Source organism: Pistacia vera, unplaced genomic scaffold (assembly GCF_008641045.1).
Source record: "Pistacia vera cultivar Batoury unplaced genomic scaffold, PisVer_v2 Contig1253, whole genome shotgun sequence".
NCBI lineage: Eukaryota > Viridiplantae > Streptophyta > Magnoliopsida > Sapindales > Anacardiaceae > Pistacia > Pistacia vera.
Genome location: NW_022195307.1, coordinates 52,157 through 66,550, shown reverse-complemented (window position 1 = coordinate 66,550; position 14,394 = coordinate 52,157). Strand labels below are relative to the sequence as shown.

At 32.7% G+C, this 14,394-nt stretch overlaps 1 protein-coding gene across 1 annotated transcript; it reads left to right on the top strand.

Annotated features, from left to right (window-relative positions):
• Positions 1-10,943: 10,943 nt before the first annotated feature.
• On the top strand, positions 10,944-13,647 carry LOC116119808 (thylakoid lumenal 17.4 kDa protein, chloroplastic-like). Its single transcript, XM_031405736.1, has 4 exons — positions 10,944-11,133; positions 11,293-11,417; positions 12,329-12,575; positions 13,177-13,647. Exons 1-4 carry the CDS (start codon positions 11,016-11,018, stop codon positions 13,398-13,400), a joined length of 714 nt encoding a protein of 237 aa, XP_031261596.1. The 5' UTR covers positions 10,944-11,015; the 3' UTR covers positions 13,401-13,647.
• Positions 13,648-14,394: the final 747 nt, after the last annotated feature.

Here is a 14,394-nt window from a genome sequence, read left to right as displayed (position 1 = left end):
TGAAATATCTAACCAATATCTCCTCATATTTTTCTTCCATCTTTGAAACAATTTCACTTAAAATGTTATTATATCTATATTCAGTAAAAGTTTTAGAAATTTGAAGTAAAATATCTAACACTAAATTAGTAGTTGGATAATAAATACCACTTAATATATTAGTAGCATCATAAAAAATTTGAAAAAATGAATAAAAAGGTTCACAAACTACCCAATCATCATAGCTGACAACTTCCTCTGGATGGTTCTTCCGGTTGACGAAATCTGTAATTTGTTTCGCGGTTGGCAAAGCTTTTTCCAACATCAGGTAGGTGGAGTTCCAACGGGCCATGTCTGTACATAACTTCAAAGGTCGAACCGGTGGGTCCTCTTGCCTACAATATTTGACGTACTCCTACCATCTTTTATTGCTACCGCTGACGATAAATCCGATGGCTCTACGCACCCTCTCCATCTTCGAATGTATGGCATCTAAACCTGCTTTAACTATCAAATTGATGATGTGGCAAGCACATCTCTGGTGAAAAAAATTGCCTTCACCATGCGGATCCAATTTCTTTTCAAATAAAGAGATTGTCGCGGTGTTAGCAGCTGCATTATCAAGCGTTAGCGCTACAACTCTATCAGTTAATGAATATTCTTGCAAAACTTCAAGAATGGTAAAATAAATAGTTTCAGCACTACATTTTTCATATAATGGTTTAAAACCTATTAATTTTTGTTGTAAACCCCAATTATGATCTAAGAAATGTACTGTGACAATTAAAAAATTGGTTTTTGATCTACAAGCTCATATGTCTGATGTAAGTGCAATAGATATATTCCTAAAATTTTGAAATTCATTTTTAAGTTTATTATTTATTTTGTTATAAAGTTTTAGTATATCTTTTTCTACTTGTACTTCTACTAATAGCGGTATATGCTGGACAAAATACAGTTTTAACCATATGAATAAAAAAAGGATTTTTAGATAAACAAATAGGAGAGTCTGTAGCAACTATATATCTTGCTATTTCCTCTCGTGCAATATGTGCATTATATTGCCACGTTGAGAGAGTTGAGGATTGTGGATTAAAATTAAGTTGAGTTTGAATTTGTCTACCTGATCCGCTTGAAGATGCATCAGGCAACTGCATTATTTGGGGGTGTTTCTTCTCCACGTGTCGTCGCATTGTCGAAGTCCCCTTCTCAGCGCCAATAATGGTTCCCTCCCCATTTGTCTTTGGCCGTTTTGATTTGGTGAAATATCGTCATACATCGGACACGACCCTTTTTGACAGTTGGGGGGTTGGGCTATGCCCGTGCCTGTTGACTCGCAGCTCGCATGTGTTTGGCTACACCTCGTCCCGACCGAATGTGGTTGTGGAATTGCAGCTGCTTCCTCTAGAGGAAATGGTGAAAATGGATTGAAGCCTTCCATTTCTTCATTGGATGGAACGTAAAATTGATTTGGGGAAGCCATTATAAATTTATGATAAAATAATAAATAATTAAAATGAAAAAAAATTAAATAATAATATGAAATTATGATGATATTGAAAAATAGAAAAAAATTGAATAATATGAATAATTGAATAAATAATATGAATAAATGATAAATATAAATATAAATTGAATAAGAAATAATTAAAATGAGAAATTGATTGGAGATTTGGAGTAGAGAGATTGAGAGAATGAGAGAATGAGAGATTGATTGATGTGGAAAAAATGAAAGATTTTAGGGTTATTTATAGTGTAGTTGTGGAGGGGGAAATGAAAAAAAAAAACAAGTTTTAATTTATATTAAACTTATAACCGTTGGCTCTGACCGTTGCCAGCCAACGGTTATAAGTTTAAATATTACCGTTGGCTGCTGCAGGCCAGGCCTGCAACAGTTAACGGTTATTTTGATTTTTTTTTTTAATAAATTTTGTCAAATTTTATTTTAGCCCTCTTATTTTATGTTTATTTAAAATGACAGGGGGTTTTAGGTAATTTAATAGGGGTTATATTGAAAAAAAATTAGGCCCAGGCTTGGGACCGGTCCCAGGCCCGAGCCTTGAAGGAGGGCCCAGTGGAGGGCCTGGGCCCTTCTCCTTAGGCCTGGTCCTGTTTTGGGACCAGGCCTCCTAGGACCGATCCTTGAGAGAACCGATCCTAGGACCAGGTTTTGGGACTGGGCCTTTGTACCCACCTCTAATTTATAGTATGATCACTTAATTCATTGTAACATTTCAAAATTTCATTATAGTATGATTACATAATTAATTATAACATTATATAATTAGGTGATTATTTAATTGATTATGACATTATATTATAAACATTAATTATAACATTATATTATAAACATTAATTATAACATTATATTATAAACAAATGATTATTTAATTAAATGATTAGAAATTTAATTAATTAAATATTACATTATAGTTGAATAATAACTTAATTAAATTATAACATTATTATATTACATTATATTATGATCACTTAATTAATTATAGTATTACATAGTTAAATGATTACTTAATTAGTTATAAATTTATAACATTATCTTATAAATATTAATAATTTACTACATTGTTACATTACTTAATTAAATGATTAAAAATTTAATTAATTTTTATTACATTAAATATCTATAGTCTGATTACTTAATTCACTATAACATTACATTATAGTATGATCATATAATTTATTATAACATTACATAATTAAATAATTACTTAATTGATTATAAGTTATAACATTATATTATAAACATTAGTAATTACTAATTTACTACATAAACATTAGCACAATACTTAATTAAATGATTAGAAATTTAATTAATTATAACATTACATTATAAATTTATAGTACGATTACTTAATTAGTTAATTAATTGTAACGTTATATAATAATTAAATGATCACTTAATTAATTATAACATTCTATTATAAACAAATTAATTATAATATTATATTAAAGATTTATAGTATGATTACTTAATTCATTATAGTATTATTACATAATTAGTTATAACATTACATAATCAGATGATTATTTAATTGATTATGACATTATATTATAAATATTAATTGTAACATTACGTTATAAACAAATGATTACTTAATTAAATAATCAGAAATTTAATTAATTAAGCATTACATTATAGTTAAATAATTACTCAATTAAATTATAACATTATTATATTACATTATATTATGATCACTTAATTAATTATAACATTATATAGTTAAATAATTACATAATTAGTTATGAATTTATAACATTACATTATAAACATTAGTAATTTATTATATTATTACATTACTTAATTAAATGATTAAAAATTTAATTAATTATAAACATTTATCTTATATTTTATAGTATGATTACTTAATTAATTAACATTCCATTATAAACATTAGTATATTAATTAAATGATTAGAAATTTAATTAATTACAATATTAAATTAAGATTTATAGTATGATTACTTAATTCATTATACATTACATATAGTATGATCACTAATTAATTATAACATTACATAATAAATGATTACTTAATAATTAGACATTATAATATAAACATTAGTAATTTATTAATTTACACAATACTTAATAAAGATTAGAATTTATTATTATAACATTACATTATAAATTTATAGTAGAATTACTTAATTAATAATATCATTTTATTATAAACAATATTACAATACTTAATTAAATGATTAACAATTTAATTAATTACAATATTACATTATAATTAAATAGTATATTACTTAATTAATTATAACATTACATAATTAAATGATTATTTAATTAATTATGACATTATATTATAAACATTAAACATAAGGATTTAATTAAATTATTAGAAATTTAATTGATTATAACATTACATTATAGTATGATCACTTAATTAGTTATAACATTACATTATAATTTAATAATTACTTAATTAATTACAACAATAATATATTACATTATAAATATTATTAATTTATAATATTAAATTTACAGGTTATGAGTTACATTGAACACAAATGAATGAATAATCAAAATTTGTTAGGGGTGTATTTGTAAACTTTTAAGGTATTTTTGTCATTTTTTAAACTAATAGGGGGGTAATATTTTTTACAGGGTACCTAGGAAAGGAACCGGAACCTGCATTTTAGGTTCCAGTTCTTTGAATTGAAAAACCTGCACTGTGTGGTTCCGGTTCCTTTTTTTGAAAACCTGCATTGTGTAGTTCCGGTTTCGGTTCCCCTGAAAAATGCAGGGTATCCGGAACCGCTCACCCTAAAGTCCCTACCTATTTGCTCAACCTCCACCCTTCATTTCAAACAATGGCAAATTTTAAATTGGAAAAAGTACTAATATGAGTATGTTACATGTCTCAATGCATTGTAAATAATTAATATATATATATGCTTTTGTACACGAAATGTATAAATGTAATTTAATATTATTATTTGTATGTATTTTTCAAGTCTGTCTTCAGGACATATATTACCTTCAAGAATTTATTTTAGAGAGGGTTGCATTTTTCTTTTTTAGAAAAAAAAGAAAAGAAATGAAGGTATTGAAAAAGAAAGAGTTATTTAATATATTAGGTGCATTAAAAGAATAAACGTCGTTCTTGATAATTTATTAGTTTAAGAATATATATATTTTTAAAAATATTTGTTAGGACTTAGAATGTATTTGATGAGGCTTAAATCACACCATTTTTTTTTTTTTATTAACCTAAGTTTTTTATATTAGTTATGAGCCTTGTCTATCCAAATACAATGGTACCAAATACTATAAATTATATTAACAAAAAAAAAAAAATTTATATACTAAAGTTTTTAAATTAGGGATCAATTAATCAGTTATCCACGAGGATTTTTATTCCTATGCGGGGATTTTCGTTCTATTGTTGAATTGTCTGATTTGAAGATAAAATGATTTTTTACCCTATTTAAGAACGAGAATAAGGATGATGATTCTAACCTTTACACGTAACACCCCAGCCCATCGTCAAGATATTGTGAGATTTTTTGTCTTTTACTCACCTGATATTTTGTGGGTCACACGTTTTTCTTGATTTGAACCCAATACTTCATCCTTGGAGAGGAATCATGACTACACTCCCTAACCTAGGACTTCATCTTTGAAAAATGAATCGAGAAACAACAATCGCAAAATATCGGTAGGAGTATTACACTACTTCTTGTGATTTTTCATTTTTTATATATAATTAAGGGATAATTGTAGAAAATCTCGTGTAGATCACTTACCTCACTAAATTCTAATGCAAAGTCTTGTAATAGCAAAGAGCAAGTAATGGTCTTTTCCGCACAGGATTTGTTAACTTAATTAATTATCTACTTCAAATGGGGGTTTGTTACAAATTATAAAAACTAAACAAAAACTAAAAAACTCAAAGCAATCAATGTAAATCAAGCAACTAATAACGAAAGAGAAATAAATGAGAGAAACGAGATTGAAAGTTTATTCGCCACCACTAGACATGGATTACATATAATAAAATCACTCTTTAACTTTCTACACTCTTGATCACATTAGCTCAGAAAATACCTAACGTTGATAAGTTACATCTCTCATTACTGATTCATTAGACTGAACACAATCATAACCCAATTCCCTATTTATTAAATAAACTAGGATACGATCTCTAGATTCAAAGTAATGAAAGCATTAAGTTGTGAGAGACCTACTGAATCAAGGCTAAACTCATATGGTCAGTTTAGTTATCTTGAGTGATTACCCCCCATGTATGTAGGCATACACTTGACCACTAGTTATTTAGGTTAATAAAGCGATTTTGTACGAAACAGCATAAATTGGCATTAATAGATTAATCCAAACTATTTAATTGTGCACTTAAACTATTAAGACAATCTATCTAAACCCTATTCACAGAAAAATAATCACATAACAAAGAGGGATCAAAAGATAAATAAATGTAGATTTTATTAATTTCAAGACATGTCTAGGGCTTTGAAATCACCCTCAATCACAAAAGAATTAGTTACTCATGGAGAAGAATAAAAACATAATCATAGTAATGAATAAAAAAAAAAAAAAAAATAACAACAAGAGATAAGAAAAACGTAGGAAATCTTGGGTAGAACAATGGAGTTGATGATGATCTTCCCCAATTCTTCTGTCCAAGCCTCTTTCAATCTCTCTTAATCTCTACATTATTGAGTATTTTTGTTCTCTCTATTCTCCTCTAAAGAATCCCCAAAAATAATGCTAAAAGACTTGTATTTATATCTAAAAAGGGTTAGGGTTTTGTTTTCCTTAATTCTATTTAGTTTAGGACTCTTAAACCCTATTTTCCTAGTAAAAAACAGAAGAATTTTTTTTAGCTATCGTGATTGTGCCTCAGCACTGTGTTGTGACATGGTTGATTCTGGACTAAGTGTGCTATGGCATAGTGTTGTGGCATGGTTGATTCTGGACTAAGTGTGCTGCGGCATAGTCCAATTCCTCTTCTAACCTTGCATCATTCTTCAACACTCTAGAGATGGTGATGTTTTAGCATAATAACTATAGAATTTGGAAAAGTGGTAAACATATGAAATGTAGCCCTTTAAACCAGATTTCCAACGGTTCAAGAATCGTATTAATCTAGGGTCTACAACTTGTGTTATTGTTGAAAAACCAAGACATGCTCAAACTGGAGTGTAATCTAGAATCTCTTCTTTACTTCAAAGCTCCATAACTTCTTCAATTCAACTCCGATTCTTGATCTGTTTGTTTCTACTCGTTACTCATTCCAATGTTGACATGATTCTTCATCCGAGCATAACATTTAGCACTAATAACCTAAAAAACACTCAAACACACTTGTGATCCATAAAAGACAATTATGAAAATATTAAGCAACTTTACCAAATTAAGCCTAATTTCTCACAAATAATCCCCCAAAACCACTAAGTAAATATGTATATTCAAGCTCATATCAGATCCAATCCATTTATTGTAAATTAACTCTAATGTATCATGTTTATTCATTAATAAAGGCATTAGTAAATGTATCGTGTAATTCGTATTAGTCATATGTTGTGATATACGTCCTCAGGATGGTTGAATCATGATGAGAGAATCAAGTGCTTTAAATTCATCTTGATAGTGAGATCCTTATAAGCACATTTGGTGGCCATTTTAGAAATGTCTGTAGTCTTAGTATTATTTGACCAAGGGCATAGATAATATGGTAAGACTACTATCGTTTTGAATGGCCTTGTTGAAAGGTAGTGACATATCTCACTTATCAAGGTTGTTTGGTGATAGCCAGGTGCAACACATAGGTGCTTGCTGTAAGCGAGTTCATTAGACTAACCAACCAAAGGATTCTATACAGATGGTAACCGCAGTGTCTATAGAATAAATCCTCTAGTGGATGGTGGTGCATGTGATCCTTAGGTTTGAGATCACCGGAGCGCCTTATATATCAATCGGTGTAGTTTGACACTAGCCCAATAGAGTTTTTTTTAGGGCTATTAGATTGGTAGTGAATGATTACATCGAGAAGTATATTGAAGCTATGGTGGATCGACAAATGATTCATCACTCCCAAGAATAGGAGAAGTTATCTCACCACGTAGTTCTGTTATAATGGCAACGATTACAAATTTGTGGCCATAGTAAGATGAAGTTATCGCTCAATCCAATTTTATTTTGATTGTTGGTCCATTAACCAAATACCAATATATCAAGGATTTGATTTGAGGTTAACATTATTTCCGTGCCTCAGCTTTGACAAAATAAAAGATAATGAAAGAATTTGATTGCACGGTCTTTCCTGAATCTCTGCTTGTTCGGTGGCCATGATGCCTTGCTAGAGGCCAATCTTGGTCTATGAATAGTGAATGGATTGATTGGTAGTCAATCATGATACTATTCACCACCAACATGATAAGGATTAAGGAGTGTCATGTCCCCTCCTGGGTAGTCCCTATCCCATTGGATCTAGGCGCTCCGAGGGATTCAAGATCTCGAAAGGAAGGTAAATAAATCATAGAGTCATTTTATAAAAACCATTTATTAAAAACATACATAACTTAAAAAAACATTCGTCTGTGCACTTACAAATAGTCTCTAAAAACATAAATACTAAAAATCAGTTACAAAACATAGTATCAGAGTACACTTTAAAGTGGGCACACATCATGAGGTAGAACATGCATCTGTAGGCCAACCTAGAGCATACAAACAACTCTGCATGAACCTTGGGGTAGGGGAAGGGGTGGAACATAAAATGATCCGTGCATGAAATCCTACTCATTGGCCACCATCCTAGTACCAAGGGGACCCGAATCTTACTCTCTAGTATAGGTCCCTAGCACAGACAATCAACTAGGCCATCCACAATTTATCCTCGAGACGGTTGAATCATCATCAGATAACCATACTCGACCCACAATCTATCTTCAAGGTGTCATGATATGATATCATATAAAAGAATCCCACCCAACGTCTAGCCTTGGGGTGTCAGTATCAATATCCTACCCAAGGTCTATCCTCGGGGTGTAATCCCGCCTGGAGCTCATTAGGTGCCCGTTCTATCTCAGTAGGATAGTATAGGGTCGTCATTGTTTGATAGTACAGGCTATCTCAATGCGCATATGAGGAGAAATACAAGTCCTAGCCAAAGTTCGGAGGGGATGGGTACTATCGAAAGGTAGTCTCCAAATCCAGACCATCATGCACAACTATATATATATGCAAAACCAATATGTAATCCTACTTACCGCTACCATCGTAGTACCCAAGGACTCAAATCATACCTCTCGAGTATAGGTCCCTAGCATAGACAATCAACTAGGCCATCCACAGTCTATCCTTGGGATGGCTGAATCATCACCGGATAACCATACTCGACCCACAACCTATCCTTATGGTGTCATAATATGGTATCATATAAAAAAATCTCACCCATAGTCTATCCTTGGGGTGTCAGTATCAATATCCCACCCACAATCTATCCTTGGGGTGGTGTAATCCCTCATGGAGCTCATTAGCTGCCCGTTCTGCCCTAGTAGGATGGCATAGGGTCGTCATTGTTCGATAGTACGGGCCATCTTAATGCGCACATGAGGAAAAATACAGGTGCTAGCCAAAGTTCAAAGGGGATGGGTACTGTCAAAAGATAGTCTTCGAATCCACACTTAAACCTTAGGACTATAAAAGAAAAGTTTGAGTAAAATAAAGAGTATATTTTTTCTATTCACTCAAAAGGGAAAGCCCCAAGCCCAACCGCCCCTTTCATCTCTTCCACCATAATTGCCTAGATTGATGCCAATTGGACGAATCCAACCTTTATTGGCACCAAGAGGTCGAATCTAGCCTTTACGACGCCGTGAGGCTAGATCTCGCCCTAGTTGGTAGTCAAAAGGCCTTGTCGAGCCTCAATCACCGTCGTCGTAAAGCCTTTATGGCTTTGGTGGTTGTCACAAGCCTCCAAAGGGTTGTCGACGATAACTTCTAAGAGGTGGGGGTGTTTTAAAATTTGTCATTGGGGGTTTGTAGGTTTAACAAGGGTAAAAATGTCATTTTACAATATAATGGATTTATATTAATAGGATTTTGACAGAATGGGAGTTAAGGTCCTATTTCCCATATGTGCCGAGGTTTTCTGTCATTAGGCGATCTACACGGGGGTTTTCTTTAAGTATCCCTATAATTATTAAAGCCCAAATTGAAAAAAGAAAAAATCATAGTGAATTTAAGTACTACTATCGTCATGCCACCTAGGATAGATATGGTCATATAGAAGCTTCAATGGATAACGCGCTAAGACTTTAAAACTGAGAGACAGTGAAAGANTATCGAAAGGTAGTCTCCAAATCCAGACCATCATGCACAACTATATATATATGCAAAACCAATATGTAATCCTACTTACCGCTACCATCGTAGTACCCAAGGACTCAAATCATACCTCTCGAGTATAGGTCCCTAGCATAGACAATCAACTAGGCCATCCACAGTCTATCCTTGGGATGGCTGAATCATCACCGGATAACCATACTCGACCCACAACCTATCCTTATGGTGTCATAATATGGTATCATATAAAAAAATCTCACCCATAGTCTATCCTTGGGGTGTCAGTATCAATATCCCACCCACAATCTATCCTTGGGGTGGTGTAATCCCTCATGGAGCTCATTAGCTGCCCGTTCTGCCCTAGTAGGATGGCATAGGGTCGTCATTGTTCGATAGTACGGGCCATCTTAATGCGCACATGAGGAAAAATACAGGTGCTAGCCAAAGTTCAAAGGGGATGGGTACTGTCAAAAGATAGTCTTCGAATCCACACTTAAACCTTAGGACTATAAAAGAAAAGTTTGAGTAAAATAAAGAGTATATTTTTTCTATTCACTCAAAAGGGAAAGCCCCAAGCCCAACCGCCCCTTTCATCTCTTCCACCATAATTGCCTAGATTGATGCCAATTGGACGAATCCAACCTTTATTGGCACCAAGAGGTCGAATCTAGCCTTTACGACGCCGTGAGGCTAGATCTCGCCCTAGTTGGTAGTCAAAAGGCCTTGTCGAGCCTCAATCACCGTCGTCGTAAAGCCTTTATGGCTTTGGTGGTTGTCACAAGCCTCCAAAGGGTTGTCGACGATAACTTCTAAGAGGTGGGGGTGTTTTAAAATTTGTCATTGGGGGTTTGTAGGTTTAACAAGGGTAAAAATGTCATTTTACAATATAATGGATTTATATTAATAGGATTTTGACAGAATGGGAGTTAAGGTCCTATTTCCCATATGTGCCGAGGTTTTCTGTCATTAGGCGATCTACACGGGGGTTTTCTTTAAGTATCCCTATAATTATTAAAGCCCAAATTGAAAAAAGAAAAAATCATAGTGAATTTAAGTACTACTATCGTCATGCCACCTAGGATAGATATGGTCATATAGAAGCTTCAATGGATAACGCGCTAAGACTTTAAAACTGAGAGACAGTGAAAGAGAGAGAGCCCACAAGCCAAAACACCTTCTTCCAACACACACATTTCATAAAAATGGCTACACTTTCTACTCCATTGTTTAACAACACTTCATCTCTTCATAATTTACCCTCCACACGCCACCGTTTTAGCTTTCCTGAACTCCATCCACCCCTCAGAATCAGTTGCTCCGGTAAGACTTCCACTTCATTCTTCATCAAAACTACAACTACTGTTAATTCTAATTGTTTTGTTGGTTTGAATCATCAAAATCAAAAACATGAAAACACCCTTTTCTATATTTCTTGCAACCTATAAAAAAATGACTAATCTTTACTGTATTTAAGAGCAGGTAGAAGAGATATTTCTGAATCAAAGGAAAAAAATTCTCATTTGAAGGAGCTTAAAGGTGTGGCTTGTGGCATTCTTGCCGCTTGGGCTGTGTCTTCTGCCTCTCCTGTAATTGCTGCTAATGTGGTATGTGCCATTTTTCTATAGTTCCATTTCAGTATATATTGATATAAAAGAATACATAATTTTTTTTGGTTTTTATTGTTTTAATTTTGTTTCATATGTAACATTCCGGTCCACTGACAAGATACTGTGATCTCTTATCCTCCTCAAATTAGTAGATTTCATAGTGAGTCTCCCTTCATTGGAAGCCGCGACTTCAATCATTGAAATGAATCAAGACTACCAATTGAGTTCGTTTCAAATGATATGCGCGTTGAGCCCTACTATTTGAGCTGGATAAGAGATAAATCCACAATATCTTGACAGTGGTCTGGGTGTTAAATTGTATTTCTATGAAGTTTAATATGATTAATTGGTTTATTTGAAGAATAAATTATGAATGGTTTTGATATGCATTAATGTCTTAGCCTTTTCGGCCCATTCAGCAGTTCGAAGTCCAGAGGTCTGAAGTTGTAGAAGCACCTTTTTGAAAGCTTTTGATAATTAAGATTATGAGAAAAGAGATGCATTTTTTGTGTTAGGGATGCTTTACCATTGGACATTTCATATCAATCACTTGCTTGTTGCTTCTTCATTTATAAGGGCTCAGGATCATGCATTTTTGTAAACTTGAATTTGGTATTGATCGGTGATATCAGGTTCAGTTTTGCACATTTCTACAGAGAAATCGGTACTATAGGTCTGATATATTTGAAGGTGGTTTATAGGAAAGCATGGTATTATCTTTCCTTTGGGAGTTTTCTCCAGCTTTATGTTTCTCTTGCTATGGTTTACATTTAAGTTGCCATGTCTATTTAAGTTAAATTCTGGTTCCAATCAAAGAAATTAGCAATTGTGATGAGCAGCATAGAAACTATAGTATTTACTTGAGAGGTTATGTAAGGTTATGAAATTATAGTGTGTTTGCCTTGCAGAGATTGCCTCCACTGTCAACAGAGCCAAACCGATGCGAGCGTGCATATGTTGGTAACACGATTGGTCAGGCAAATGGTGTTTATGACAAGCCAATTGATCTCCGCTTCTGTGATTATTCAAATGAAAAATCAAACCTGAAGGGTAAGTCTCTTGCCGCTGCCCTGATGTCCAATGCCAAGTTTGATGGTGCAGACATGTCAGAAGTAGTGATGTCAAAGGCTTATGCCGTGGGAGCAAGCTTTAAGGGTAATTTTCTGCTATATCATTTCACCATTGGTCTGTTAAACTACCTACTTCAATATACGGCGCAGCCAAGTTTTAGCTGTGACTTGATCTGCAGATTACAAACTTTGAAAAACTCACATAATGGCCCTTTATGGAATGAGAGCTGACCCTTAGAAATACCATGAAAGATAAAATAGAAACATTTCAAGTACTGTTGAGAACACTGTCATTTCCGCAGGGTGTCGATGCTTGCCCTTGAGTTATGGCACAGCATCAAGACTCATCATGACTCGGTTAGAGTCACATAACACATCATATGAATTAGGTTGTGCTACTGCATGTAAATTCCTATAGATAGCTCAATTCTATGACACTGGTGTGAATTTTGACTGATGGATTATTTGGACGTTTTATCCGATTTTCTTGCTTCATTAGTATTCATAAGATATATTTGCTATATTTTAAATAGGGTTTTGCATAATGAAATGTGACAATAGGTATCAGTTTTGATGCGAGAAACAAAAGTTTCTTTCACTATGTAGAATGATCCCCTCGTGCTTAGTTCTCCTAATGTTGAATATAAAGAACCATAATATATACTTTGTCCTGAATGATTAAACAGGTACAGACTTCTCAAATGCTGTATTAGATCGAGTAAATTTTGGAAAAGCCAATCTCCAAGGAGCTGTATTTAAGAACACAGTATTATCCGGATCCACCTTTGATGAAGCTCAACTGGAAGATGCTGTTTTTGAGGACACCATTATAGGCTACATTGATCTTCAGAAGCTTTGCACAAATACAAGTATAAATGCTGATGGAAGAGTTGAGTTGGGATGCCGATGACCTTAATCTATCTTCTTTTTTGCAATTTTCCATTTCATAAGATCATAATATATGCAGGCTGCTACATAGATTGACGATTTTGTCTAATTTGATGATGGAAAAATATGAAATATTGTACACTAAAGGCAATTTGTCACTGGTTGTCCCTGTTTCTTCTTGTATATTTCATTGATTGACTGAACAAAAGGAAGTGTATTGTAATAACAGTTTGCGAAATTCACTATCAATTATTACTTCTTCTCACTAATTGTTATGATATCAATACTACTATACAATATACATACTCCTAACTTTGTATTCCAACCCATGTCGCAATTGATTTGGCAGCATTTCTTAATTATAAGATGATGGGATAATGAATTAATTTGCCACATACCAACTTTATAATTGTAGTATTATCCTTATGATAAACTTTACACCTCCTATTGAAGGGAACGCTTTCTTCAACCTGACCCTTTTCCCCATTTTTTAAGCGCAATGAGGACAAATATATAATAAACTAACATATTCTATATAAATAATCATACTTAAATTTTAATAAAATTCAATAAACCAATCTCTATATAGTATTAATGTTTTAAATAGGAACAACCTTAATATATTCTAGCAATAATAAAAGTAAAAAGGTTTAAATAAATCATAGCTAAAAATAATATTATAATGGGGAATGAGGCTAGTTCCATCCCCTCTTTATTTTAGTATGGGGATTTAATTTGTCCCACAAACTTATCTTATCCTCTAAATTAATATCCTTATTTGTCATCCCTGAGGGGGTGTTTGAATTATATAATGTTTTATTATAGGGGGATATTATATTAACGGAACGAAAAATCACTTTGAAGATTACTGGGAATGTTTAGAAAATGTGTTTAGTTGGTCGAATAAATTAGTGAATAATATGTTTGGTTAGGAGGATAAATGGGTGAGTATGTTATATAGATTACTAAATTGCCCTCATTTTTAAATATTAATAAAATATCATTTATTATTATTA

What these genes read in the sequence shown, in the direction of transcription:
- LOC116119808 (XM_031405736.1), top strand. Translation starts at nt 11,016, where the DNA reads ATGGCTACACTTTCTACTCCATTGTTTAACAACACTTCATCTCTTCAT. An exon ending in CTGTAATTGCTGCTAATGTG is followed by an intron (nt 11,418 to 12,328) that starts GTATGTGCCATT and finishes TTTGCCTTGCAG; the next exon opens with AGATTGCCTCCACTGTCAAC. An exon ending in CGTGGGAGCAAGCTTTAAGG is followed by an intron (nt 12,576 to 13,176) that starts GTAATTTTCTGC and finishes ATGATTAAACAG; the next exon opens with GTACAGACTTCTCAAATGCT.